We start from the raw sequence: 26,524 nt of genomic DNA, 5'->3' as shown, positions 1-26,524 counted from the left end.
CCCACAGGTTGCAGAGCAAATGAAGTAACTACTTCAGATAAAGAAGTTATGTACTCACCATAACGTTCCATCTGAGTAGGTACTTCATTTGTCTGCAACCATCCCCCTAACCTTTTCTCGGGTTTTCTTCTGGTCACCTGAAATGTTGCTGTCTTGAGGTTAGGTCTTCAGTATACCTCTGTCGAGGTTATGACTTAGATTGGGCAAAATCGATCTGAGGTAATACAGTTAGTGGCAGGGGATTATGGGTAGGGGGTAGGAGCTAGGAGCTCGGATCTTGTAGCTTGTGAAGCTGCCGGCTCGGATCCGAGATCGGATCAGATACCCCACAGGTTGCAGTACCTACTCAGATGGAACGTTATGGTGAGTACATAACTTCTTTTTATGATTCTAAAACAGGTTTTCATAACTTCCTCTCAATTAGCTAAGAGTATAAAGATTTGTACATCAACATTCTGTAAATCTATACTCACAGCTGCTTTTACTATGAGTGATTTGAAATTCATCATTCATATATAAAATCCTTGATCAGAATTCCTTTGGAGATGCACATCATATGTGAAGTAACAGAACAGAACAGGTAAAGTTATTTTTTTAGACACAAAACACCCTGCACCCATACAGCCCAGTACTTATTTATATAAAGTTTTGGGACACAAAACTCGGAGGAAGGCAGAAACTCCCCAAAACAGTCCACAGTGGTCTTGAGGAATCGCTTCTTCCACTCCATCTAAAATAAGAAGTGATTTGTGACACACCAGACATTAGGAAAAATGCAACAGCTCTCAAAGCTATCAAAACTGTGATTAGTCACCAAAAGAAAGCAGATGAGTTTAAAGTCTTTCAGTGCAATTTATCTACCACAAGCATGCTTAACAGATTTAAATGGTTTAAAATATTACTATCTCAACACGAGATAAATTACATAATCCTAATGAGTAGGCATAACAACATGCAATAAAACAGCTAGTAATAAATGAAAACACTCGCATACCAGAAATTATAGCAGAACAATCAAAGATTCCAAAACAATGAGATGACTTAATGTGAGTGCAGACCAATTGTGTTTACATTGGCATGATACATACAAGGACTACATTCTAGACCAGAAATGGTAAGACGTTGCAATCTTGCTATTACAACTATAAACCATAAAATACAGATGACTACATCTGCAGGTAAAATGGATTTTGCTAAGTGGGGACTATTCTGCATCCTTTCAAGCTTCCAGAAGCAGTACTATGTTTCAATATCTGGAACAGGCCTAATGTCAAATAATTATCAATAATGCATGGATCTTGTGAGTTAATGGCTGTTTTCTTTACAGGCATATTTATTATATGATGGGCAAGGTTTTATAAGAATTATCACCTAAAGGTGGCTGGGACACACCAGCAGTTTACTTAGAAATATCAAGCAAAATAATTAACACTGTAATGCAAAAAAATTACTTGAATACACAGAACATGTAATGCAAGGTTTCACCTTCTTCAGAAATATATGATCATGGTTTACAGACTCTCAACATACCATAACCAGAAAATCACAAACTGGCTTACTCTTTCCTTGTATGTTATAAGTAATAATTTCCGAAGTGACTGCACTACTCCTTGCATCCCACCAATGTGGGTCTCCCCCTTCCCATATCCATGATCCTAATCTTTAAATGTACTACCTCCAAGATTTTACAAATTTGAGTGGAAAGACAAATACCGTTATTCCCTTTTTTTCAATGTTAGTACAATGTCAAAGGCAGGGTACATTTAGATATTAGGGATGTGAGAGCAGACCTCACAGCAAAGGTGAAAGCCATAGTTTCCCTGAAAAAAAAACACTTTAGAATTAGTCTGTTCCTTTTTTTTATGGTGGCCATCTGGGGAGCTGGGACAATGTAGTTATTTGAAATAAAAACAAAAATTCTTTCAGAACTGAAAACCACTGGAATTAAGATCAAAGTAACAAAAATAGAACTAAAATCAGCAATAATACAATCTAAAACGTTATGCAAAATGTGGTCTTTCTGCCAGTTTCTAAAATGATTAGACTGTCTTCCTGAAAACCAATTCAGGCTTAATGATCATCAGACACAGTAAGAAGCATAAAACCTGTTGATTTAACAATGGCTTACTGCCTGTTTCTACTTTTAAATTACTTAGCTGAAATTCTGAATTTATATGGGACAATTTATATGTGGCTAGTTTGCACATTAACTTCTATAAGTTTCCAAAAGGAATTTGTGAAGAATTGTCTAACTGCAGCATCAATGTATACTGCATTCATTTATTTCTTCTCCACTTGTATGCTTAATCTAGTTTATGGGGAGCCAGAACCTAAAATGGAATTGTATGGATACGATATAGTGTATTGGGTATAACTACTTTTGTTTTGCATCGAGTTTCTTGGGTTGATCTGTATTATCTATGTGTGTATTTTTTTGATTGGTTTGATTTTCAGTAAATCATATCCTAATAGCCTGTCCGACTGAATACACTTGAACCTACAAATGCTTTCACTCTCCCAGAGGTTGTGTGACCTAAGAAATGGTTATAATTAAGGGAGTGCAGGAACTGGCTTGCATGTATGTAAATACATTTGTACATTCAGGCCTGTTTACTGGAGAAGTTTAACAGGATCATGATTTGCTGAATAGTGACTAAATCAGCATACTACAACCTATCTCTGGGTTCACTTGCATTTACCTGCTTTCTGTCTGCTACCGAAAATTCCTTTAGTTTGCAGCATCACTGATAGGGTAACTGAACTTGGCTGTAAGTCACTTTTCTGGGAAAGTTATTCTTAAGTTCCTTAGTTTTTCGTGTATGGTGAAACAGCATTAGTTTTTTTTTACTGTTTTCATTGCTATATTATAAACTTTAGACCTAAAAAAAATCATCATACAGAGGGAGGAATAATGAGCCTGTCTGTTGAAAATAAAGACTCTCTTCTGCATTTATCATTAAACAAAATCAGAAATTCTGCAATGCATTTTAACTCAAGGAATTGCTGAAAAACTAAGGAACGTAAGAACAATCTGTCCATTAAATTGATTACAGACTAGTTCAGTAATGCCTAATTGTAGACTATACAAAATGTTTTCTGTGCTTTTTTTGCTACTCAGCTGCCATCCTCTACCCTTCTTTTTATTTGTTCTGGGCAGATTAATTTTCAAAATACAACAAGTGCTTCAGTGGCCACTGGCAGGGGTAACAACCGACTGGAAAAGGCTGCCATCAAGATTTAAGAAAACTAAAAACATAAGTACTGTGTTAGCTTAGTTATTTTAACCGTAGAGAGTTTATCTGTAATATTTATGGGGTTCATGTTTATAAATTTGTACAGAAAAACTGGAAGCCCCCAAAATAAGATTTACTTGATTTATTTGGTCACTAAATTATTTCAGCAGTGCATTGTTAAAGGTTTTCAGTACTGTTGTGAGTTGCCTTGCAGTTCTTTAATTTGTACGCCTCTCTCTTCTGTTTTTTTTTCCATTGCTCTGCTGCATTCCAGTTCATTGTGTACTTTGCTGCTCTCCTGGTGCCTTAAAGTTTTGGGTGTTCCAAGTCAGTTATTCGTTACGCTGGATATCATGCTGTTCTTTATCAAATGTTAAGTTTTCTTCCATGACATGCAATTAAACATCTTTTTAATTTTGCTCTTTTTCTTTAGTTTTTTCTCTTCAATTAAAAAGAAAATGTGAATTAGAAAAACTGCAAGACTGGACACAGAACATGTATAATGTTTATAGGATAAATACATTTCTTAATGTGTTTTTCTAAGTTACCAATTTTTGCAACACAAGAAAAGAAGTCTAAAAGTAATGCAAAGACAACTGGTACAAAAGTTCAAGTTTCAAGGACCGAATGGAATGACACTGTATTACTATAAATGAATGAAAACTTAGGTGGCAGTGGACATGAAATTCTGCACTTTCTTCTCCAAGTCAGTGAACTACAGCTGACTGTTATCTGAGCTTAAACAGTCACAGAACTCAGAACAAGATGATAAAGTTTACTCAAGCTTATGTTCCTTTTGCTTCTCTTTCTAGTAAGGCTTACAGTGGCTGCAGACTAAGCAGATTGGACCTACCTTCCAGTCTCTGGCCAAAAATTACAGTATGTTTTGGGGAGCCCTAAGCATTATTTGTTTGTTTATTTTTAAGCAGATAGATAGATGGACTGGACCAGAAGGACCCCTTTTCAGCCATGACCTAGTTACAACAGTACACAGCAGAAAAAAGTCTAGAAACTACCAAATCCTGCTGCACTTGTTTTTGACTTCCAGAAGTTGAACTCCCTGATTGGTGTTTCACATATAAAATCACATTAAGTGCAGCTTCTGTTTGGCATTGATTCAGTATGGGTATGTGATCTTTTCTGTTTTATTTGCAGTCGTGACTGTGTAGTTACTATAAGTAAGGAGTGTGGGGAGGCAAAGCCACACATGGAGAGTGCAGGACATCTTACTTTCAGAAAAAAAAGTTCTTTTACGGCATTTTGATGAGCTGAATCTTTGAAAGATGTTTTCTTTTTCTTCTTTCAGTTGTGGATTCAGCTAGTTGAAGGTCGGGGAAATCTAGGTTAAGCAGTACTCTTATTAGTCAGTGGCAGAATTACAATAAGTCAATTTAGAAGAACTCATAATTCATGAAAATAATGGAAGTAATCATATAATTTTACAAGTTACAAATAGCAATACGATATTTGCAATTAGTTGGTATTAGCACACAAGTTAGAAGTGATCACATTGGTAGTTTGCCTGTAACTAAAATAACTACAAAAAATAAAGAAAATAGAGAATAAGAATAAGCTAGCAGGTAACAGATAAAAATGACAGAGAAAATAATGTACATAAACATACTATAGGAAAAGAGTTGAAAGGAAAGGATTAAAATAGAGGGCAACTAAAATATGTGAGAAAATTATCAGAATTGTGTTATCATGGAGTCTCAAAGTTTATGTCAAAAAGCAGCAGAGAAAAAGGTTGGGAACAGGGCAGTCTATTGGCTTAGGTAACTGCACATCTTGTTGCAACTGAGAAATTATGATACAGAATGCCTTTATGTTTTAAAAGAAAAAAGTAGGAAGAGAAAACATTCTGTGAAGGATGTTTTTTTCTGATAGTTCATGCAATGAAGGAGAATGTTCATTAACCAGAGTTAAGTTAAAAAATTGGGTATTTTAGAAGAGAGTGGATTAAGGCTCCTTCAGTGAAGAGGTATCTAAGGATGTGTGAATGGTGTGTTTCTTTAGTGAGGGACATTGGTCAAAGTTAGGAGATTTCAGTTCAGACAGTAATGTCTCTTGAACAGCATGCAAAGGAGATGCAGTCTGAAAGCCATATAGACAGTGGTACTTTAGAGACTGTTTGTCCTAGTCTGGGGGCAGCAAAGCCAATAAAGAGTTGGAAATCTTTTCTGACAGCTTTGGCTTGGTGAAGACGGAAACATGGGTGTCTGCTGACATCCAAAGTATGAAGGAGATACTGTCCTCTATTGGCATAATCTGCAAGGAAAACTGGAAAGTGAAGGGGCTGGTTGAGGTAGAATTCTGAGGCCACATTGGGAATGAGCATGGGGTTAGTTCTCAATGAAACCTTATCCTTGCGATAAAACTATATGACGGTCACAGAAGACAGTGCTTGCAATATTAAGATCCTTTTTGCTGAAGTGATATCTATTAAAAACTGTTTTCAATGAGTGGTATTTTAATTCAGAAGATGATGCTGGCTCAAATGTAGGCCATGTTAAGGCTCCTGGCACAAAACTGAAATTCCAAGATGGTGTAGGGGCCATGAGAGAATTCCAAGATGGTGTAGGGGTCATGAGAGGAGGATGTGGAAGAAAGCTCCCTTTTTAAGGTTTTCCACAGTTTTTAGGTTGCAACTGAGGAAGAGGGGGAAACAAATATGGAAATTCAAACCAGCTGCCAACTGGAATTTAATTGCAGAATGGCTGGAGCCGGCATTAAGCAATGATGAATGGAAATGCAAAACTGATGGAACTCGAGCAGAAAAGGGATGTAGTCCTTGGATGACGTCCATATGGAGAAGCATTTACACTTTTTATTTGTAAAATTTACAAGTGGATTTCTTCTGGGAGGCTGACAGTATCTGAACCACTCTTTGAGGAAGGTTAGGATTGGCGGCCATTACTGGAATTGGAGAAACCATGTGGTTAGTTTGAAGTACTGAATATCCTGGTGAGGCTTGCAGGACAGATGGGACAGTAGGTCTGGCTGTGGATTCGGAAGAATGGTTGTTTCATGATATGAGGCTTCAGCCAGGGAAGCTTGATTTGTCTAAAACAGAATGGTGCAATGAGGATCACAGGAGCTTTGCAATTTGAATGCTTTTTGTAGGATTTTTTTTCTTGGCCTAATACTAACCTATGAACCTATGGAACTCTCTGCCCTTGTGGGCCATCTTAAGCTGAGCCAAATTTCCGAACCCAAAGGTAAGAATCAAACACTGTACCTTGTGTTTGTGAGGTAAAGAAACTCAAAGGGAGTGGAGGAAAGGCACAGAGGAGTCTCTGAGGCCACTGAAAGACCACAGCATCCCTCAGTGACTGTTTCTTTGTAGGTATCATGGCAAGGTAGCAGCTACATTTGGTATTGGATGTGGAGGCAAACGGATTGCAGCAAGGCTAGCTCCAAAAGAGGAAGATGAGTTGTGCTGCTGCAGGATTAAGAGGCCATTCATGAAGCATTTGAAAGGACCTACTGAGAATGTCTGCTAGGCAGTTGCCTTTTCTCAGAATGTGCACTATCAGAAAATAGTATGATGCTAGTGCCCACTGCTACACTCTCGCTGCCTAGCTCAAAGGGGGATAAGATTTGGTTCCTCCCTGTTTGTTGATATACCATACTAGTGACATGCTGTCATACTGAATGGTGATCACCCCCATAGGAAGGTAGTCTGCAGTGATAGGAGGACTGCCCTCCTCTCCAGGATATCGCTGTGCAGATTATCCTCTAAGTATGTCCATGCTCCTTGGACCATTCTCCTATCATATTGTCCCACCCCCCACTCTACAGAGGAGGCGCGTATTGTTGTTGCCACTGGCATTTGAAGAAAGAAAGGATGTCCCAGCAAGTTTGTAGGAGATTTTAACTGCTATCCTGTAAGTCATCGCACAGTTTTCTGATGATGGGCTTCTTTATGAAAATGTTATGTTGCAGCACTTTACTCCAAATCAATCAAAACTTTCCTATCCTTGTCAGAAGATGACTGATTGGTATTAACCAGATGTTCAGTAAAGCAATAGCTGCTGGGTCTGATCTGGGATTAGTATGTAAAAACTTGAGACTGAAGAAGTTTATACAGTTTATTTGCATTCTTGCATGCAGCAGACTTTCTGTCAGTTAAGTTGTCTGCAAGAAATATATCCTGCACTACTGAAAGAACAGAAGGCACCAGAGTAGGTTTAGGAAGATCAAGTTGCAATAGATCATACTTCAGGGACAGCAGAATGTCATTATGTTCCCACTGAAACAACTGATTAATTCTGGAAATAGTTTCAGACAAGGTGAATCCTTCAAAGGGACTGGGAGAAGCCACATTTCTCATAATCTGAATTGGAAACCTGACGAGACAAAAATAGAAGTTATGTCCTTACCATAACGTTCCATGTGGAGTGTTCATCTCGCCTTTGTTCTTACACATGGGTTCGGAGCCGATCCTCGGCTCCGTGTCGGCCGCTTGCAAGCTCTGCATCGAGAAGAAGCTTGAGATCACCTAATACCCACAATCCCTCTCTGCCTTTACCTCAGATCTAGTTTGAAAGCAAACCAGCAGCCAGAGAGAGCACACTCATACCAAAATTTACACAATGAAGAAATCATCTATATACATATATATATATATATATATATATATATATATATATATATACACACATGTGCATCATACAAATGCTGCAAATGCAGAAGGAGAATACTCCAGACCAGGCACCAAATTGAACGTTCTTCTTGAGGGTGGGAATGTAAGGACAAAGGCGAGATGAACACTCCACATGGAACATTATGGTAAGGACATAACTTCTATATGTGAGAGTGTTCAATCTCGCCGTTTGTTCTTACACATGGGTAGCGTCCCTAGCTCCATGTTCCTGAGGAACTCACGGGAGAACGTTCTTGAGCACAGTGGAACCAAAGGTTGCCCTATCCCTAGAAACCCTGTCCACTTTGTAATGAGAGATAAATGTATGTGGTTTAGCCCAAGTAGCAGCTGCACAGATCGTGTCTAATGGTAGGCGAGCTGCGTGAGCCAAGGATGTAGACACTGATCTTGTAGAATGTCCTTTAGGTTTGACAGATAAGGTTTGATTTGAAGACTCATAAACGTATATGATACAATCAGTTAGCCATTTGGAAAGAGTTCGTTTAGTAACCGCTACACCTTTCCTGCTGTCAGCAAAAGCTACAAACAGTTGATCAGATTTCCTGTGATCCTTTGTTCTATCCAAATAAAACCTAAGTTGTCTATGGACATCCAATTTGTGCAACATATACTCTAACTTATTAGTGTGATTTTTGAAAAAGGTGGGCAATTCAATGGACTGATTAATGTTATTGGTAGAGCAAACTTTGGGGAGAAAGGATGGATTAGTGCGAAGAGATACTCTGTCAGAGTGGAAAATCAAATAAGGGTGTTTAATAGACAGAGCCTGAAGCTCAGACACTCGCCTAGCGGATGTAATGGCTACCAAAAAGAGAGTCTTCCACGATAAAAATTTCAATGGGCAAACGGAGGCTGGCTCAAAAGGGGGCAACATCAATTTAGAAAGTAAGAGGTTCAGATTCCAAGGTGATGTAGGAGTTCTAACTGGTGGTCTAATATGAAAAGATCCTTTTAAAAAGGCCTTACAAAGTCTGTGAGCCATAACAGGTGCCCCACATTCTTCCACATGAAAGTTGGAAATGGCAGCCAATTGCACTCTTAAAGTGGCAGGAGAAGCTCCTTCATGGAACAATTCTGTTAAGAACTCCAAGATCTTGTTTAACGGAGCTATAACAGGGTCCAAATGATGAGAATTCGCCCAGAAAACGAAACGTTTCCATTTACTGGTGTAGGTCTTTGTAGTGGAAGCTTTATGAGAAGCCGCTAATATATTCTGAACTGCCAGTGTAAGAGAATCAGACCTGGCTAGAAAGGGAGCAGCCAAGCTGCTAGATGGAGTGATTCGAGAGATGGGTGAGGAACTCCTGACGAGTGAGTCAGTAGATCTGGCTCTGGGTCCAGAATCCATGGTCCCCGAATGCGGTGTTGCAATAGAAAGGGGAACCAAATTTGACGAGGCCAGAATGGGGCAATGAGGATTATTGTCCTTTGAAGGTTGTTGGCTTTCTGCAGAAACTTTGCAATCAGGGGAAAGGGAGGAAAAGCGTACAAGAGACCCGGGGGCCAATCGTGCACCAGCGCGTCCCTGGGGACTTCCCCTGGAGGGGGTAATAGGGCAAAGTAGCTCCTGCATTTGGCGTTCATTGGAGACGCAAAAAGATCGCAGGAAGACTGGCCCCACTTGCGAAAAATCGTCTTCGCAATTGACTGTTTGAGGGACCACTCGTGAGGCAACAGGATTGCTCTGCTCAGCCTGTCGGCTATGACGGATGACCCCGGGATGTGCGTTGCGATCAGAAAGCGACCCGTGGACTCCGCCCATTGCCAAATTCTCATGGCCTCTCTGCATAGCTGATAAGACCTGGTTCCCCCCTTGCTTGTTTATGTACCAGACTACAGACATGTTGTCTGTCTGAACTGCAATAGTCCCTAGAGGAAGAAGGGGAGCAAAGTGTTGCAACGCTAAAAACACTGCCCTCGACTCCAGAACATTGATGTGCAGATTGTACTCCAAATTGGTCCATTCGCCTTGGACTGTCTGTCCCTGAAAATGCCCCCCCACCCTATCAGGGAAGCGTCCGTGGTTATCGTCGCTGTCGGCGTGGGTAGCACAAATGGTCTTCCGCTGGAAAGGTTGCAAGTCTGAAGCCACCAGGTTAGGTGTGATTTGCATGTGTTTGTAATCAGAATTTCGTATGTCAGAGGTAGCTGTTGGAACGACCATTGTGCAAACAGTAGCCATTGTAGAACTCTCATGTGCAGTCTTCCCAATGGTATCACAATGAGAGAAGCTGCCATGAGACCCAAGACCTTCAGAACCAGCTTTGCTGGGGATTTTTTGGATGACAGAAGGAGAGAAATGTGGCTTTGTAGTGAGACTATCCTTTCTGGAGGGAGCCTTAGAATTAAATGATGCGTATCTAATTCCGCTCCTATGAATAAGATATGCTGTGATGGCTGCAGTAAAGATTTTTCGAAATTTACGGAAATTCCGAGGAGAACACAAAGTTGTAGAGTGTAATCCCTGGCCTGTATCAGTTGGCCGGGTGGTGGCAGAAAGGAGCCAGTCGACCAGATACGGAAACACTTGGAATCCTAGGCGTCTCAGATGAGACGCTACCACTGCCATGCATTTGTTGAAAACCCTGGGGGCTGAGGTCAGACCAAAGGGCAGGGCTCGAAACTGATAGTGACTGGCTCCCAGCCGAAGCGCAAATGATCCCTGGACGCTCTGGCCATTTTGATGTGGTAGTATCGTCCTTCAGATCTATTGAGCACATCCAGTCGTCCTTCTGTAAGAATGGAAGGATCGATTGAAGCGTGACCATTTGGAACTTTTCTTTCTTGACAAAGGTGTTGAGGTTGCTTAGGTCCAGAATCGGCCTCCAGTCCCCTGTCTTCTTTGGAACTAAAAAGAACCTTGAGTAAGTTCCGAATCCTATTTGGTCCGCTGGGACTGGTTGGATGACTCTTTTTTCTAGCAGCTTTGAAATTTCTATAGCTGCTGGGTCTCGCAGATGGGGCGGCACATCTGGGAGTCTTTTCTTTGGAATGGGAGTGGATAGGGTATTTTGTAACCTCTGGTAACCACGCTTTTTACCCAGTTGTCTGTAGTGAGATTTTGCCAGGCCTGAGGGTATAAAGCTAAGCGACCCCCGACTGCCTCCAGAGCAGGACAGTCGGGCCTCCTCTCAGGAGTGCTGGAAGGGTTTTCCAGGGGGTGTATCCCTGTCACCTTGGTTTTGCGGACCCCCTCTGCCGCCAGGGCGGTGTCTTCCACCTCTGCCCCCTCCTCTGCCTCTAGAGGGGGCATCACCCTGTGTGCCTGGGAAAGATCCTTGGAGTTTTCGAAACCACATTTTTCCACCGCGTTGCCCTTTGGGGTACGGTCTGGATGGGGTGGAAAAACGGACTCCAACAGCAGACAGAGTCTTTCCCTCCTGTTCACACCGGGTAAGGGTCTCCTTTACTTTGGGGCCAAAGAGAGTGGCACCATCAAATGGGGCGTTAGTAAAGGAAGACTTGAAGGCTTCCGTAAATAAACATAAGCGCATCCAGGATTGTCTGCGAAGAGCAATCGCTGAAGCTGCTGCCCTACTCGATCCTTCGGCTGCGTATGATATCAGCCTCATGGATGAGTTAACAATGGATGTAAGGGTATTGAGATGTGCTGTAACTTTCTCTGAGACAGCAGCATCTGTAGTACCCTGGAGGGTATCTCCCAGCTCTTTGATTAGATCCCTCTGTAGACGTGTAAAATGGGTCAAATAGTTCAGGGATCGCATAGAAAAGGCCGCTGAACTAAAAATGCGCTTCCCGTATCTGTCCATAGTCCTGGAATCTTTGTTAGGCGGATGGACAGATGAGGAAGATTCCGACATCTCCTTTTTCGTGGCCGCTGCCACCACCATGGCGTCTACTGGAACTCCCTTAGTGAGGTAAGCCTTGTCTTGGGGTGCAGTGATGTACTTATTAGGCTTCCTAGGGACTGGTTCCACCGTGTCAGGTGTCTCCCACGCCCTTCGAGCAATCAGCTCCATTAACTCATCGAAGGGCGGAGTGACCCAGGAGAAGGAAGGGCGAGCACCGAATGCCTTCAGCAAGACTGACTCATCCTCAGAAGGGGGAAGGGACTGCCAATCACCTCTCTGCTTTAGGATCTCCAAGATGTCAGAAAAGGAGACATCTTCTGAAGGTGACTTTGGGGACCCTTCTGACTCATCCAAGTCAGTATCGGATGTCAAAGATTCTTGTGGAGAATCTAAGTGTCTCCTCTTACACAATCTTTTCCTAGGAACTTCTTCGGGGGGGGCATCCGAAGAAGCCTCCGAGGAAGAGGGGGCACCCTCCAGGGGTGGCTGAGACACCGGTGCTCGACGCTTGGATGTGGCCGTTGGTGCAGAGGAAGATAACGGTCCTTTATGGGGAGGAGAGGCTGCTTCTACTGATGTGGTTGTCTGGGTAGACAACACCTTCCTCATGAGATCGAAGGCCCCCGGGTCCCGAGTCGAGGTATCTCCCGGTTCCGAAGAAATGGGAAGAATCCCCGAAACAGGCACCGAAGGCACCGACCCCGAGTACGGAGCCGAATCGATCCGAGCCGAGGCCCCGAGAGGAAGAGTTGGAACCGAAACATCGGTTCGACTCTCGGCCCCGGAACCAAGGATGGATCTTCGGCTCAGAGACTCCGGTACCGGATCCGACGGAGTCGAGGTGAACGGAGCCGACCGAGAAAAGGACGGTTCTGGCACCGAGGGCTCCACAATCAGTAGATCAACCTCTTCCGGCTCCAAAGACTGGACAGGTCTCGGAGGAGGAATGGATGGAGATAATGGAAGGCCTTCAAGTTTCGACACCAATTGGGTGGAAACCGAGATAAGTTTGGATAAGGCCGTATGCTCCAATAATTTCCGCACCACACGGTCAACATCGGTGTCGGAGAGGGGCCTAGAAGAACGGGTTGAAGGAATCGAAGACGGAGCCGACCTCAACAGTGTCTGGGGAGGGAGCTCCATCACCAGTTCCAAGACTCGAGGCTCGGAAACTGACAACAGTTGAACACTCGGCCCCGAAGTCTGTGGAACCGGTGATCTAACTTTAGCTGAAGAGCTCGGAGCCGATGACTTGGGCTCCGACGTCTTCGATTCCTTCGAGGATTTGGATGCCTGGTCAGAAGCATCCAGAGCCTCTTGAAAGGAAGGTTTTAACAAACCTCTATCCATTAGTTTCCTGCGCCTATCTGTCATGACCCTCCCACTGAAAGAATGACAAATAGAGCAGTCTTCTTGCAGATGGAGAGGGCCAAGACAGTAGACGCAGGAACTATGATTGTCAGTTACTGACTTCTTTTGCCCACATTGGCAACGCTTAAACCCCGATTTAGCCTTTTCAGACATGTCACTAATAAAAAATGAAAGGTCAAATCCAGTAAAGTAGTCAAGTCCGGTGAAATTGTCGAATCCAGTAAGGTTAGTCAATCCGGTTGTCAAATCAAGTAAGGGGTGGTAGGCCCCGAGGAAAACTCTAAATAAGTTTTAATAAACTTAACGGAACCGAGTATCCCTCAAACTTACCACACACACACAATATATCACTAAACAACTTTTTATAATAAAAGTACCAAGAAAAATACAAGAATAAATTCTTAATCTTATCTTAGGTGCTCGAGCTTGACCCAGTGATGCGAACGCTGCAGCGGCAAACTAGATCTGAGGTAAAGGCAGAGAGGGATTGTGGGTATTAGGTGATCTCGAGCTTCTTCTCGATGCAGAGCTTGCAAGCGGCCGACACGGAGCCGAGGATCGGCTCCGAACCCATGTGTAAGAACAAACGGCGAGATTGAACACTCTCACATGTAGAAATTATCCCTTTACAATTACTTTGTGGCTCAAATATTTGAACCTCTTCAGTAAATGAAGAATCCCATTTTCTCTCTCTGGAAACAGCAGAACTGTAAGGGTCAAATCCTGAAATAAACCTAAGCTAAGCCCAATAAATCACTGCTGCCTAAAGTAATTGAAAAGGCGGAAAAATATGTCTTAAGTTTTTGCTTCTTTTTGGCTGGAGTTTCTGAAGAAGCAGACCCACTTTTGCCAGGAAATACCTCCCTAAGGATAGGCACTACAGTCTGGCTAGGCAGAGACATATTCCCTGCTCCTTCTCTCAGGACCATTAAGAGTGGCTGTCCGTAACTTGCCAGATGCACTCCAACCGTTTCAGAGGGCATGTCTAATCCTCAGTCCACTGTGGCTGTAGTGGCTATGCCAGACAGAGCCAAGGAAAGAGATGAATGGTCTGAGGAACCAGAAATGGTCAAAGCAGTCACCCATCTGTAGATTAGGCAATATGGCAGCCTGCTGTGGTGGAAAAGGCTAATTTTATTCTTTCTGACACAGGAAGAACCAAGGAGGTGGTAAGTTAGCCATCTGTGAAACCAAAAAATATGCCTGATTCCCTGGCAGGCCTGACAACAGTGGTCAGTAAAATAGGTAAGTAGAAAAATGTCACTTTTCCCACAAAAAAAAAAGGGAAAGGCAATTTTAAACACTTAGCTCAGCCTCCAAAAGTAAAGTCGCACAACTTTTACCAAGGAAAAAGTAGTTTTCCATAAATTTTAATAACTTTTTCCCACAAAAGTAAAACAGTAACACTCCTGATTAAAAGTTACTAAAAGACACATAGCAGTCAGTTAAAACACTTTAACCTAGCTTAAAACTAAGTACATTTTTCAGAAAAAGTTAACTTTTTGTCATATAATTAAAATGTGAAGTTTTTTTTTTATCTGAAGGCAACTGCCAATCCTCAAAAGTTCACAAGAGGAGAGCTGTTTAATGGCAGGAGAGCTCTGAAGGGCTTTGCATCCAAATCATTCACTTTAGCTCAGCTTGAGCTGAATAATGGTTTGGGCATGGAGAAGATGCCCTTGAGGTTTTGGAAGCTGGCCAGCTATTGTACTCTGAGCAGGATAAACTGATATATATAGCTAGACTCCTAGCTGGTGCTAGGCTACCTCAGGAGGTGGACAGTTAAAAGGATCCCATTTACTGTTTTTTTAAACATCTTTACTAAGTTATCACTTAAGACATACACAAACATACATAAACAGAAAAGAAAACAGTTTAACCTTTTTCCATTTAAATACATTCTACATCACATATATATTCTTTGCTACTGTCATCAGTCCAGCATTACAAAAAATTGCTGAATTCTTGCTGTCCTTTAAACCTCCTTCTTCCTCCTCCTGAACATCATTATGCATGTATTGTTCACACAGTTTCCATTTACTTCTATGTAATTTGCTCTCTCCCTTTTCTAAAGATCTCTTTCAGTTCTTCTGTGTCTTTTTTATAATATTCAGTATCTCAAATGCAGTTGGTGTAGTCTTTGATTTCCATTTGCTAGTATTGCTTTTTTGGCAACCAACAGAATTAAACTTAATAAGGTCTTACTATGTCTAGGCAATTCATATCTTGTATCCTAGCTCAGACAAATCACCCGATATTTTGGACAGAGTTCTCTGTAGGGAATTTTTAAAAATCTGTCAACTCATTACACTCCCGAAACATATGTTGCCAGTTATCTTTCTTTTCCTTAAAACCTCCAACATTTGGTATTTTCCTGAGGAAAATTTCTTTGAAGTCTTCTTGGGGTATAAAAATACCCATGCAATCCTCCATGCAACCACTTTCAAGCAATGATTGTAAACCTTCCGGACTTTGTTGCATACTCCGGACTCATATAGCTGTCTTTCCATTGTTTTCTTGTAAATTTCTCTTCCAGTCTCTCTTCCCAATCTTTTCTAACCTCCTCTGATTGATTCTTATAGTTATCAAGCAATATTTTATATGCCCCAGTAGTTATCCCTTTTTTCACAGCTGCTTCTGTTCTAGATTCAACCAAAAACTCTGCCATAGCATCTTTCACTTAAAATCCCCTTACCATTTCACTTTGCCTGTACTCTGAGATCAAGCCCTGATAGGGAAAGCAGTCTCTAGCCCACAATCAAAATGTCTTCTTGGCCTCATCCCACTGCATTACTTTTCCTGTTAGAGATATTTGCTCCCAGTATCCTTCATACAATTGAAAACTACAGTGTACATGTAAATAACATGCCCTCCACCTACACCACCACCTAACAAACATACTTTCTACTACATTTCTGCAGGTGGGAGCAAGCCACCCTGCACCCCCATGTGGGGGGGTTCTGCCCCCCACCCCCGCAAATCAAATATACCAACTCAAAGATTGCACTACAGTGGAAAAAACTTAATTTACTAACCTCACCATACACTGAGGTTAGTAAATTAACTTTTGCCACTATAGTGCAATCTTGGAGTTGGTATATTTAATTTACGAGGGTGGGGGGCAGAGCCCCCTACATGGGGTGATGTAGGGGGACACTGAGGTTAGGAAGTTAATTTTCCATTGTAGTGCGATCTTGGAGTTGGTATATTTAATTTTTGGGGTGGGGGGCAGTGCCCCCCACATGGGGGGGGTGCAGAAACGTAGTAGAAAGTGTGTTTGTTAGTTAGGTGGTGGTGTAGGTGGAGGGGATCTTGTTTACTTGTGCAGTGTAGTTTTCAATGTTATGAAGCACACTTTCAATGTACTGAGTTTTCAATGTTTTGGGTTTTCAGTGTTTTGAATTTTCGATGTTATGGTCTCAATTTATTTATTTATTTTTTTTATTTTATTTATTTTATATTTGTTAAGCGGGAAAGTCCGACTGGATACAGGTCCATTTACAGTGGAGGCCCGGCGAGGAAAGCTACAAATGTACAAAAACAAGTGTAAATACAGTGAAATTATTACAGTGAGTTATCACAAAACTGAGATTTGTTTAACGATATGTATACACAGGTACATGTTTTTCTCGCATACACACAGCAAAGGTTGGAAGCAAGTAGCTGAGAAAGAAATAGTTAAAGATTTCATCTGAAAAAGGAAAGCACATATATTAAGGTGGTTATCATGCATGGTGTAGTGTTAACTTTAAATCTTTCCAGTAGGTGGGTATAGCTCTAAAATATTTCTATTGGAAGGATAAACTTAACCCACTTACCACTTGCCCTCTTTGCACTCAGATAAATTTATTTAATTCCGTTAGTTATTGTCCACTTTTCCTCAGGTTGATAAAAATATGCCTGATCAGTATACAAGACTAAAGAAACTAAAACACTTTCACTGCTTGTATCCTACTATCCATATCCACAAATAAAAGTTTCCAGTTTCTCAATTTTTATATTATCTTTTGTTTGGTCACTTCCCACATATCCATAGCTGCCATTACAGAAGCCTTTTTAATCCATACTCCTAAATACTTCATCTTATAGTGTCCCCATAAATATGGGTATTGCTGAACCAGTTTGAGTGTGGGTATATAATTTATGACTATAGTCTTTGTTTTATCTTCATTAATTTTGTATCTTGAAAAGACTTGAAACTGAGATGTCCATTTCTGGATTTATCAGGTACAAAGTAATATCATCTCCAAATAAAGCCAAATTTTCCTGATTATCATACCAATTATATCCTTGTATTTCCGAGTCCCTTATTTTCTTTGCCAATAGCTCTAAATATAAAGCAAATAACAAAGGGGGAAAAGGACACCCTTGCCTGCTTCCTCTGTTTTAACAGCCTTTTTGAGGGGAACCCTCTCACTTTAATTCTTGCCTCTGATCCTTCATATAGCCTTCTAATTAACTGTTTTATTGTATCAGGAGATGCAAATGCTTCAAATGCCCTACTTATAAAATCACAGCTTACTCTGTAAAATGCTTTCTCTGCATCTAGACCCACCAACAACAGAGGCATTTTCTTACATTCTGCTTCCCTCTAGATCATAATCTACAGATCTTTATCACTTTCTGCCCCGTTCCCTGATGTTCTTCGTGTTTCACTGTTGCAGTCAGTAATCTGCTGGCAGGTTGCCCTCAGTCGGCCTGAATTCCAAAGTCTTGGGTCCTGCATTGGTTGCTGTCTCCTCTTCCATGATGTCAGGTCGTCAGGGGTATAAAACATGTGGCCAACGCCATTTTCTTTAGTCTTTCTTGCCGCGCGGTGCCCGAAGCAGAAGCACTTCGCAAGTGCCGGTCGGCCGACTACTGAAATATTCACGTTTGAGTTTCAGAACAGAAGTCTTCAATAAAGCTAAGTACCCCGTTGGGGAAACTTTTTTTCTTGCTTTTTACCGATGTCAGAAAAAGTTAATAATTGTATTACTTGTGGGAAGCAAATACCTCGTAAGGATTTCCATTTATACTGTATTCCTTGCCTAGGCCCTGATCACAACGTGCCTGGCTGTTGGTTTTGTACTAGATTTAACCAACGCACTATTAAGCGTCGGTATATGTTTGCATCGAAGTATTTTGGAAACAGGTTTAACTACCCAGAGATGTCGTCTGATAGCAATCCGACTACCGGAGTACATAAAAAACGCAAAGAAAAGGACAGAGAAAGGCAGTCGAGATCCAAAACCGACAACAAAGCTTCTCCTAAGCCAGTCACCGGTTCACCGGTACTCAGTGAGGCGCTTTCACAGCCCCTGATACCCGCTACCTTCGAGTCGCAGGCCTCTACCGACACCCACGTGGAGCCCGACATGCCGCAAGATACCCAAGGTATTGGACCGGCGAATGTATCTCCCTCGGATGGGTCCGGAGCCGCTGAGCAGGCACCGGCTTCTGAGGGTGTATTCAGACCTCAAACTTTTTACATCAGACGAAAGCTGCAAAACCAAAGGCAAAGACACCTTCTAAGACTAAAAAACTGGCGCCTGAGCCACATGCACAGGCCTCTATGCCTAAAAAACAGATGATCAAAATGGCTGAAGACCTTATTACCTTGATCAGGGGTACCCATCCCCCTCCAGATAAGAGGCCAAGGCAAGACACTGACTATGAATCTTCAGATCAGGTTTCTATTTCTTGTGATTCCTCTTCTGATCAGGAATTATCTTTACCTCCTTATGAGGAGTCTGATGCTGAGGAGTCTATTCCATCTGCATCTCCTCCTGAGGATTATTCATTTGGAGAAACCTTGCATACTTTGAGGGAGTATTTTCACTGGGAGAGTCAAGACTTCTCAGAATCAAAAAAGAGGCTCAGGGATTTCCTCCTTCTCCCTCAGCACAAGCCTTTAGCCATTCCCCCTGTGTTAGACATTTGTGGATGATGTTTTTTCGGAGTCAAGCCTGACCCCTGACTCTTTACCTCTGGCTCCCAGTAAGCCTGACGGATACTACAGGGTCCCTGACTCTCATAAAGTTTTATTTAGAAACCCTGCTGCTGATCCTGAAACTATTTCACAGGGTCCAAAGGGAGTTAAGGCCTCAACAGCAAAAAACCCTACCCCCTCCGACAGAGATTCAAGGGCGCTGGACAGGTGGGGGAAAAAGGTTTATACATCTGCAACCTTGGCAATCAGGGCCTTAAACTGTCAATTTCATATGCTTAAGTACCAACAACATGTTATGGGATTGCTGAAACAGAAAATTATGTTGATTTCAGAATGTGCAGAAAATAAGGAATTGCAGGAATTATTGCATGCAGCTGAACAAGTTGGAAAGCATACTTTGCAATGTGGTTTTGATTCTTAAGAGGCCTCCTGTAGGGCCGCAGTTACTGGATTTGTGATTAAGAGGCATGCCTGGTTAAAGGAACAAAATTTGCCTGATCATGTTAAAGCTAAATTGCTAGATGCACCTTTACAGCATGATTCTCTGTTTGGTATTAAGGCAGAAGAGGTTTTAAAGAAAATAGAAGACAAAGCTAAGTCTATGCAAACTGTTAAAGATTTCTTACAGGTGCAGCCAACTATATTCAGGGCCGACAAAAAATTGGTCCTTTCCTGTGTCAGACAGAGCTCAAAGGGGCAAATCCAGACGCCCTAAGGGTTCCAGGTACCAGGCTCAAGACTCATACAGGTCAAAGCAATGGGGCGCATCCACCTCCAAATCTCTGAGATAAAACGCAAACCTACAGAAAGCAATCATAATGACTTCCCTCTGCCTACACCAAGCAGTTATCTATTGGCAGCACCCATAGGGGGAAAATTAGCACTTTTTGCTCAAAATTGACAGTTAATAACCCAGGACAAGTGGGTACTGAACATCGTATCACAGGGATACAGATTCCATTTCCGCACTCTGCCAATGACAAATGATTGGCCAGACCTGCCAAAAAAACAATGGGCAGAGGCACAGAAACAGGTTACGTCCCTCATGGATATGGGTGCCATTCAGACAGTACCAGAAAAGGAAAAAGGACAAGGTTTTTACTCAAGACTGTTCTTGGTACCCAGAAAGGACAAGGCCTGGCGGCCAATACTGGATTTATCGATTCTGAACACATACCTGGACATTCCAAAATTCAAAATGCTCACTTTGCAACAGCGTCTGCCAATGCTGGGCAAGAATGCTTGGCTGGTGACTTTAGACTTAAGAGGCATTCCTGCATGTCCCAATAAGACAGTCGTGCAGAAGATCAGATTCAAGGCTGGCTTAATGCATTACAATTCTCTGCACTGCCCTTTGGCTTATCTACTGCACTTAGGGTCTTTACAAAGTGCCTGGCATCAGTAATTGCGTTTTGCAGACAAAGAAGTATTTAAATATATCCTTACTTGGACGACTGTCTCATTCAAGCAGAGAACAAGGTCACTCTTCTGCGACACCTGGCGTTTGTGAAAAGGCTTCTAACATGCCTAGGGTACACAATAAATGAAAAGAAATCACAACTGGTACCCTCTCAAAAGTTAACATTCCTGGGTGCAAGCTTGCATACAACTGCCCAGATGGCTTACCTCACGCCAGACAAAGGCAACTGACTACTTACTTCAAACTGATGGCAACAAAAACCCAGTCTTCTCCAAGACGAATTCTGCAGGCTCTGGGCTTCATGGCATCCTGCATCCTACTAATTCCATATGCAAGACTGCATATGAGGAAACTTCAGTGGTACCTAAAAAGTTTATGGCATCAACATTCACACAGTCTGGAAACAATGATTCCTCTCATCCCCTGCCTGCAACAGGAGTTTCTATGGTGGGCAAAGGCCTGTCACCAAAACAGGGGACGGCCCTTCACTCTACCCCCTGCCAGCCAAACCTTAACAACAGATGCATCAGATTATGTCTGGGGGGGCCCACATGGCAGGAAGATGCATTCAGGGCATATGGGTACCAAATCTAATGCATCTACATATCAATCAGAAAGAGATGCTAGCTGTGCAAAATGCCCTAACAGCCTTCAAGGACTTGCGTCATCCAGGACAACTACTGATAAAGATGGACAACACCACAGTTATGTGGTATATAAACAAGCAAGGGGGCACACACTCATACCCCCTTTGCAGATTAGCCATGGCACTGTGGGACACAGCTTTGACCTACCAAATAAATCTTCAAGCTCAATTCCTGCCAGGAAAACAGAACTCTCTGGCAGACGATTTAAGCAGAAACCTTATGGATCCTCACGAGTGGAAACTAAATCCACAAGTATTCAGCATGATAACAGAGAAATGGGGGAGCCCAGACATAGATCTATTTGCCTCTCATCAAAATTATCAATTGAAAAGATTCTGCACAAGGACTTATCACAGACAAGCATGGAAAGTGGACGCCCTATCCTTCAGTTGGAAAAACCTATTAGTTTACGCCTTCCCTCCTCTGCCTCTTCTACCCAAGGTCCTCCTAAAAGTCAGACAAGAGAAGCTAAAGATGATATTAATTGCCCCGGACTGGCCCTGCCAATACTGGTACCCAATCCTAAGGAACTTGTCTCAATACCCAGCTTGGACCTTGTCTCAAATACCACAGCTACTGTCCCAGCAAAACAATCAGATCCTGCACAATCAACTACAGACTCTGAACCTGGCAGCATGGCTAATCATGTAATCATACGAACGACGCCTCTCAGTAAAGCTGTGATGGATGTCATTTTGGAAGCCAGAAGGCCTAGTACTAGAAAATCTTATGCTGACAAATGGAACTGATTCTGTGCTTGGAATCAAGCACAAGGAGCTGATACAGCAGAACCACATATTCCTCAGATATTACAATACTTAACTGAGATGCTTGACAAAGGCCATATCTTTCTCATCAATCAAAATCCATGCTTCTGCCATTTCGGCTCATTACAATACAGACCCACCAATCTTTTCTCATCCTTTACTAAAGCAGTATCTTAGAGGAGCCAAAAAACTAAGGTCTCCTAGAAGATCACCATTACCTGCATGGAACCTCAATTATGTGTTGGAAAAGCTCACCCTGCCTCCATTTGAACCAGCCGCTACCGCTGATATAAAGTTCTTATCATGGAAGACCGCTCTGCTACTAGCAATCACTTCAGCAAGAAGAGTTTCAGAGCTTCAGGCCCTCATGGCTGTAGAGCCTTTTATCATATTTTACCCAGGCAGGGTGTCTCTCTGGACAAATCCTACTTTTATGCCTAATGTGGTTTCCAGTGTGGCTCTTAACCAAACAATTCATCTGCCAACTTTTTATCCAAATCCGCAGAACAAAGGGGAGAGAATTCTGCATTCCTTGGACGTACACAGACAGCTAAGATTCTACTTGAGCAGGACAAAAGCTCTAAGAAAAACTGAGCAATTACTAGTGTCGTATGCTGCAGGATCAGAAGGAAAGGCTATCTCAAAGCAGACAATTTCAAAGTGGATAAGCCACTGCATCCATTTCTGCTGCTTACACCATGGTAAACCTGTGCCCAAGGGCATTAGGTCTCATTCCACCACAGCTGCAGCTACTTCGGCAGCCTTTCTCAGAGGAGTACCAACCAAAGACATTCTAGAGGCTGCTACTTGGAGTTCTGTTCACACCTTTACAAAGCATTGCCATTTGCCTCTTTACTCTAAGTCCAGGGCAGGCTTTGCCACTGCAGTGCTGCAGGGCCTTTTAGCCGCACCTAATGCTGTTTAGCTCCAGCCTCCCAACCATAGCTTTGGGATTCTACCCAAATGCAATAACTGCAACAGTGAAACACGAAGAACATAGTACAGTTATGTACACTTACCATAAATGTAGATGTTAGAGTGTATTCACTTTTGCAGTCCAGGTTACCCTCCTGCCATCCCCCTGTCATTCTACAGTTTATCTTTCTATATTGCTACCTTTTTGGGGGCACCTGACATCGGGGGCAATAAAAACGAAAGAAAATGGCGTTGGCTGCATGTTTTATACCCCCTGATGACCTGATGTCATGGAAGAGGAGACAGCAACCGATGCAGGACCCAAGACTTTGGAATTCAGGCCGACTGAGGGCAGCCTGCCAGCAGATTACCCAGTTGTAATGACTGCAACAGTGAACACACTCGAACATCTACATTTATGGTAAGTGTACACAACTTTACTTTTTTCTTAATGCTTTTATTCTGTCAGCATCTTAATCTCTCCTGAAGTGTATTTTTTTCTCTCTTGACCACAACCCAATAACTCCCAGCCCAACCATAACCCTTGCGTTATACTTACCTTAAGCTTATACCTGCATCCCCGTCTTCCTAACTATGCCTGCTTTTCACAGATAGCTTTTTGTTGAGATTTTCATCAACTACATTCCTACTGTTTGTCTCTACCCGCTCTGTTTGCCCACTCTGCTCTCCTACCCTGCCCCCATTTGGCCCCCACTACTTCCAGATTTATACCCACTCCACCACTCCCACTCCACTCTAACTCTATCACACTCCACCCACAACCCCACTACCTCCCATCACTGTTCTCACACCATTTTCAGCCTATCATACCACGCACCTCCCACATCTCTATTATTCAGCCCTCCTTCCTCTCACTTGTTCATTCTCTGCATCTCAACTACCAAGCTCCCTCCCCTTATCTGATATACTTATCCTCTCTACAACACAAAAAAATACCTAAAACTGGCCCCTCTTTTATCACACCTCACATCTATTCTACACAACAGCAAACATGCACACCATACCTGCAATTTTCCCACTCCTTTCCCTCTCCTTCTTTTTCCTAATCCACCTTCCCCATCTCCCTGACTTCTCCTCCTTCTCACCCTTCCACACAACTTTTATACACTACAAAAATGAACCCTCCTACACTTCCCACATCTCACCCCACCTCTGTCAAACTAACAACTCTCTCCTCTTTCACCTAAAGCTGTTCACCTCCACATACAAATATCCCAGCCCTCACAATCCCTGTCCTATACACTTGCTTCTATCACAACACAGCTCTAGTAATGCATCTAAACTTATAACCCATCTCCTCAAGATTATCTCTCTCCTTCTTTCAGGTGACATTCACCCCAACCCTGGACCTGCCAACATTCAGAAACATTACCCAATTCCATTCCCTGCATCCTCTCCTCAAAAACCTCTTGTCTTCAACACTATTAACGCCCAAAGCCTATGTAACAATCTACCCATCTTTCACGCTTGGCTTTCTCATAACAACCTTGACACAGTATCAGTCTCCAAAACATGGCTAAAACCACATCTAAAAGACTCAGAAATCACCCCATCCAACTACAGAACCATAAGAAATGACGGACCTCAAAAGAAAGGAGGTGGAGTAGCTATACCTTATTCCTCCTCTCGGAGAGTCGCTCCCTATACCAGCCGTATACCTAAATTTGGTACAGCTGAAGTAAACCCAGCCCTTCTAAAAATCAGCAACCATAAAAGCATAGCTATTGCTTCTCTATATATTGCACCTGGTAACAACATCCCCATTCTTGAGGACAGGCTTGCACCTGTCACCCCTGGGATTCCGGATATTGGCTAAGGCTCTTGCCGCCCCCATAGTGCCTTTTTTAGGCAAGGCTCAAAGTCTAAACCTACCACCCTAGAAAACAAAAATGGGAAGAAACTGAGGGTAATGCTGCTCAATGCCAGAAGTCTAAATCTCAAAATGCACACACTCGAGGCCCTTCTCAGTATGGAGAACATCGATGTCTGTGCTGTAACTGAAACCTGGTTCAAGGCTCCTGAGAGCACCCCGGCACTATTAGGTTTTACCTCATATCATGCGTTCCCGCCCCAAAACCCGGACCACACCACAAAAGGAGTGGGTGTATCCATATTCATAAAGGATACCCACACCTCCAGGTTGGTGGCAACGCATAAGCTCGGAAACCATCCAGGTGCAACTAACCATAGGCAAAACTGCTCTACAAATTGTAGCATGCTACAGGCCACCCTCTCAAACTCAGGAACCCCACACAGCCTTCCTGAAGACACTGGAGGGTATAAATGCATCTCCAAACACCATCATATTGGGTGACTTCAACTACCCGAATATAGACTGGGAACATTACTCAAGCCCTAACTTTCTAGCCCAACGGTTCCTGGAGTTCATAAATTCAAATGCCATGGAACAGCTAGTCACTGTTCCCACGAGAGGAGAAAATATACTAGATCTCATTATCACAAACATGGGGACAAAATGCTCCACACGAAGTATATCCCTCATTGGTGAGATCTGATCATAAACTAATCTCACTGGAAATCCACATCCCGCCCCACCCCAAACAAAAGACCACAGTGAAGAACTTCTCTAAAGCAAACTTCACACTACTCAAGACTGGTGTGGTATCCTTCAAGGTCCCTGAGCCAGTGGAAACCACAACCCAAGCTGCGGAAGCCCTTACAAATGCCTTCTATGAACACCTCCAGGACTGCATGGATCAGGCAATCCCAAATAAAACCAAGACTCTTTCCACAAAGGGCAAACGTCCAGTCTGGTGGACCCCAGCCATTAACAAACTTTACAATAAGAGGAGAAAGCTATTACATGATAGAACAAAATCCATAAAAGGGAAGTCACCCCTGATCATTATTAGTAAAAAAATACGAGCACTCATAAAATCAACTAAGGCCAATTTTGAGAGAAAAATTGCCATGGATTCAAAGGACAATCATAAGGCCTTTTTCAGCTATGTTAGGAACCTGGGTGGAAACTCCTAGATATGCTCAGAATTAGTCCAAAATGATACAAAAATCACTGAACCCACAGACATTGCCAACATATACTGGCAGACCGGTTCAGTGCAAACTTCACCCCCCTCTCCTCCCCCTAAAGGAGAGATAACTATCCCAGCGGACTGTAGCCTCCCAGACATCTCAAATGCGCAGGTGAAAGCTGCTCTCTCTAAAGCTAAAAACACAGCATCAATGGGACCGGATGGTGTCCCCGGCTGTGTGCTACACGAGCTAAATGAGGAATTAAACCCGCACATAAGGCAGCTGTTTAATCTCAGCCTTACCACAGGATACGTGCCCAAGGAGTGGCGTACGGCAACTGTGGTCCCACTCCACAAAGGCGGTGCCTCTATGGCCCTGGTAATTACTGCCCCATAAGCTTAACAAGTCTAGTCTGCAAAGCTATGGAGAGGATCGTAATGGAGCTCATAAACAAAGATATAGGGGACTTGCAGACATTGGACCCGACCCAGTTTGGCTTCGTCAAGGGCAGATCATGCCTTTTGAACTTGGTTGACTTCTTCGAAACAGTCACCAAGGCCATTGATGAGGGAAAGGCAGTCCATACAGCCTACCTTGACCTTGCAAAGGCTTTCGACACAATACCCCACTCGGGTATTGTAGAAAGATTTGCCAGCTTAAATGTAAACCCATATGTCACAAGATGGGTTGCAAACTGGCTTAAGGACAGAACCCACAGGGTTAGAGTTGCTGGCGCTATGTCAGAC

The 26,524-nt window shown here is 42.7% G+C and overlaps 1 protein-coding gene across 1 annotated transcript in view; it reads right to left on the bottom strand.

Moving 5' to 3' along the window:
- Positions 1-3,114: 3,114 nt before the first annotated feature.
- LOC122813294 (protein FAM71B-like) overlaps positions 3,115-26,524 on the bottom strand; it is a 421,918-nt gene continuing 398,508 nt past the window's right edge. Inside the window, exon 6 of the mRNA XM_044085544.1 lies at positions 3,115-3,674. Within this exon, the coding sequence (XP_043941479.1) occupies positions 3,607-3,674 (68 nt within the window). The 3' untranslated portion in view covers positions 3,115-3,606. The remainder of the gene's footprint in view (positions 3,675-26,524) is intronic.

The sequence above is a fragment of the Protopterus annectens genome, chromosome 10.part0, assembly GCF_019279795.1.
Source record: "Protopterus annectens isolate FY-2018-M chromosome 10.part0, PAN1.0, whole genome shotgun sequence".
Lineage (NCBI taxonomy): Eukaryota > Metazoa > Chordata > Ceratodontiformes > Protopteridae > Protopterus > Protopterus annectens.
This window is presented reverse-complemented; position numbering and strand designations above follow the sequence as displayed.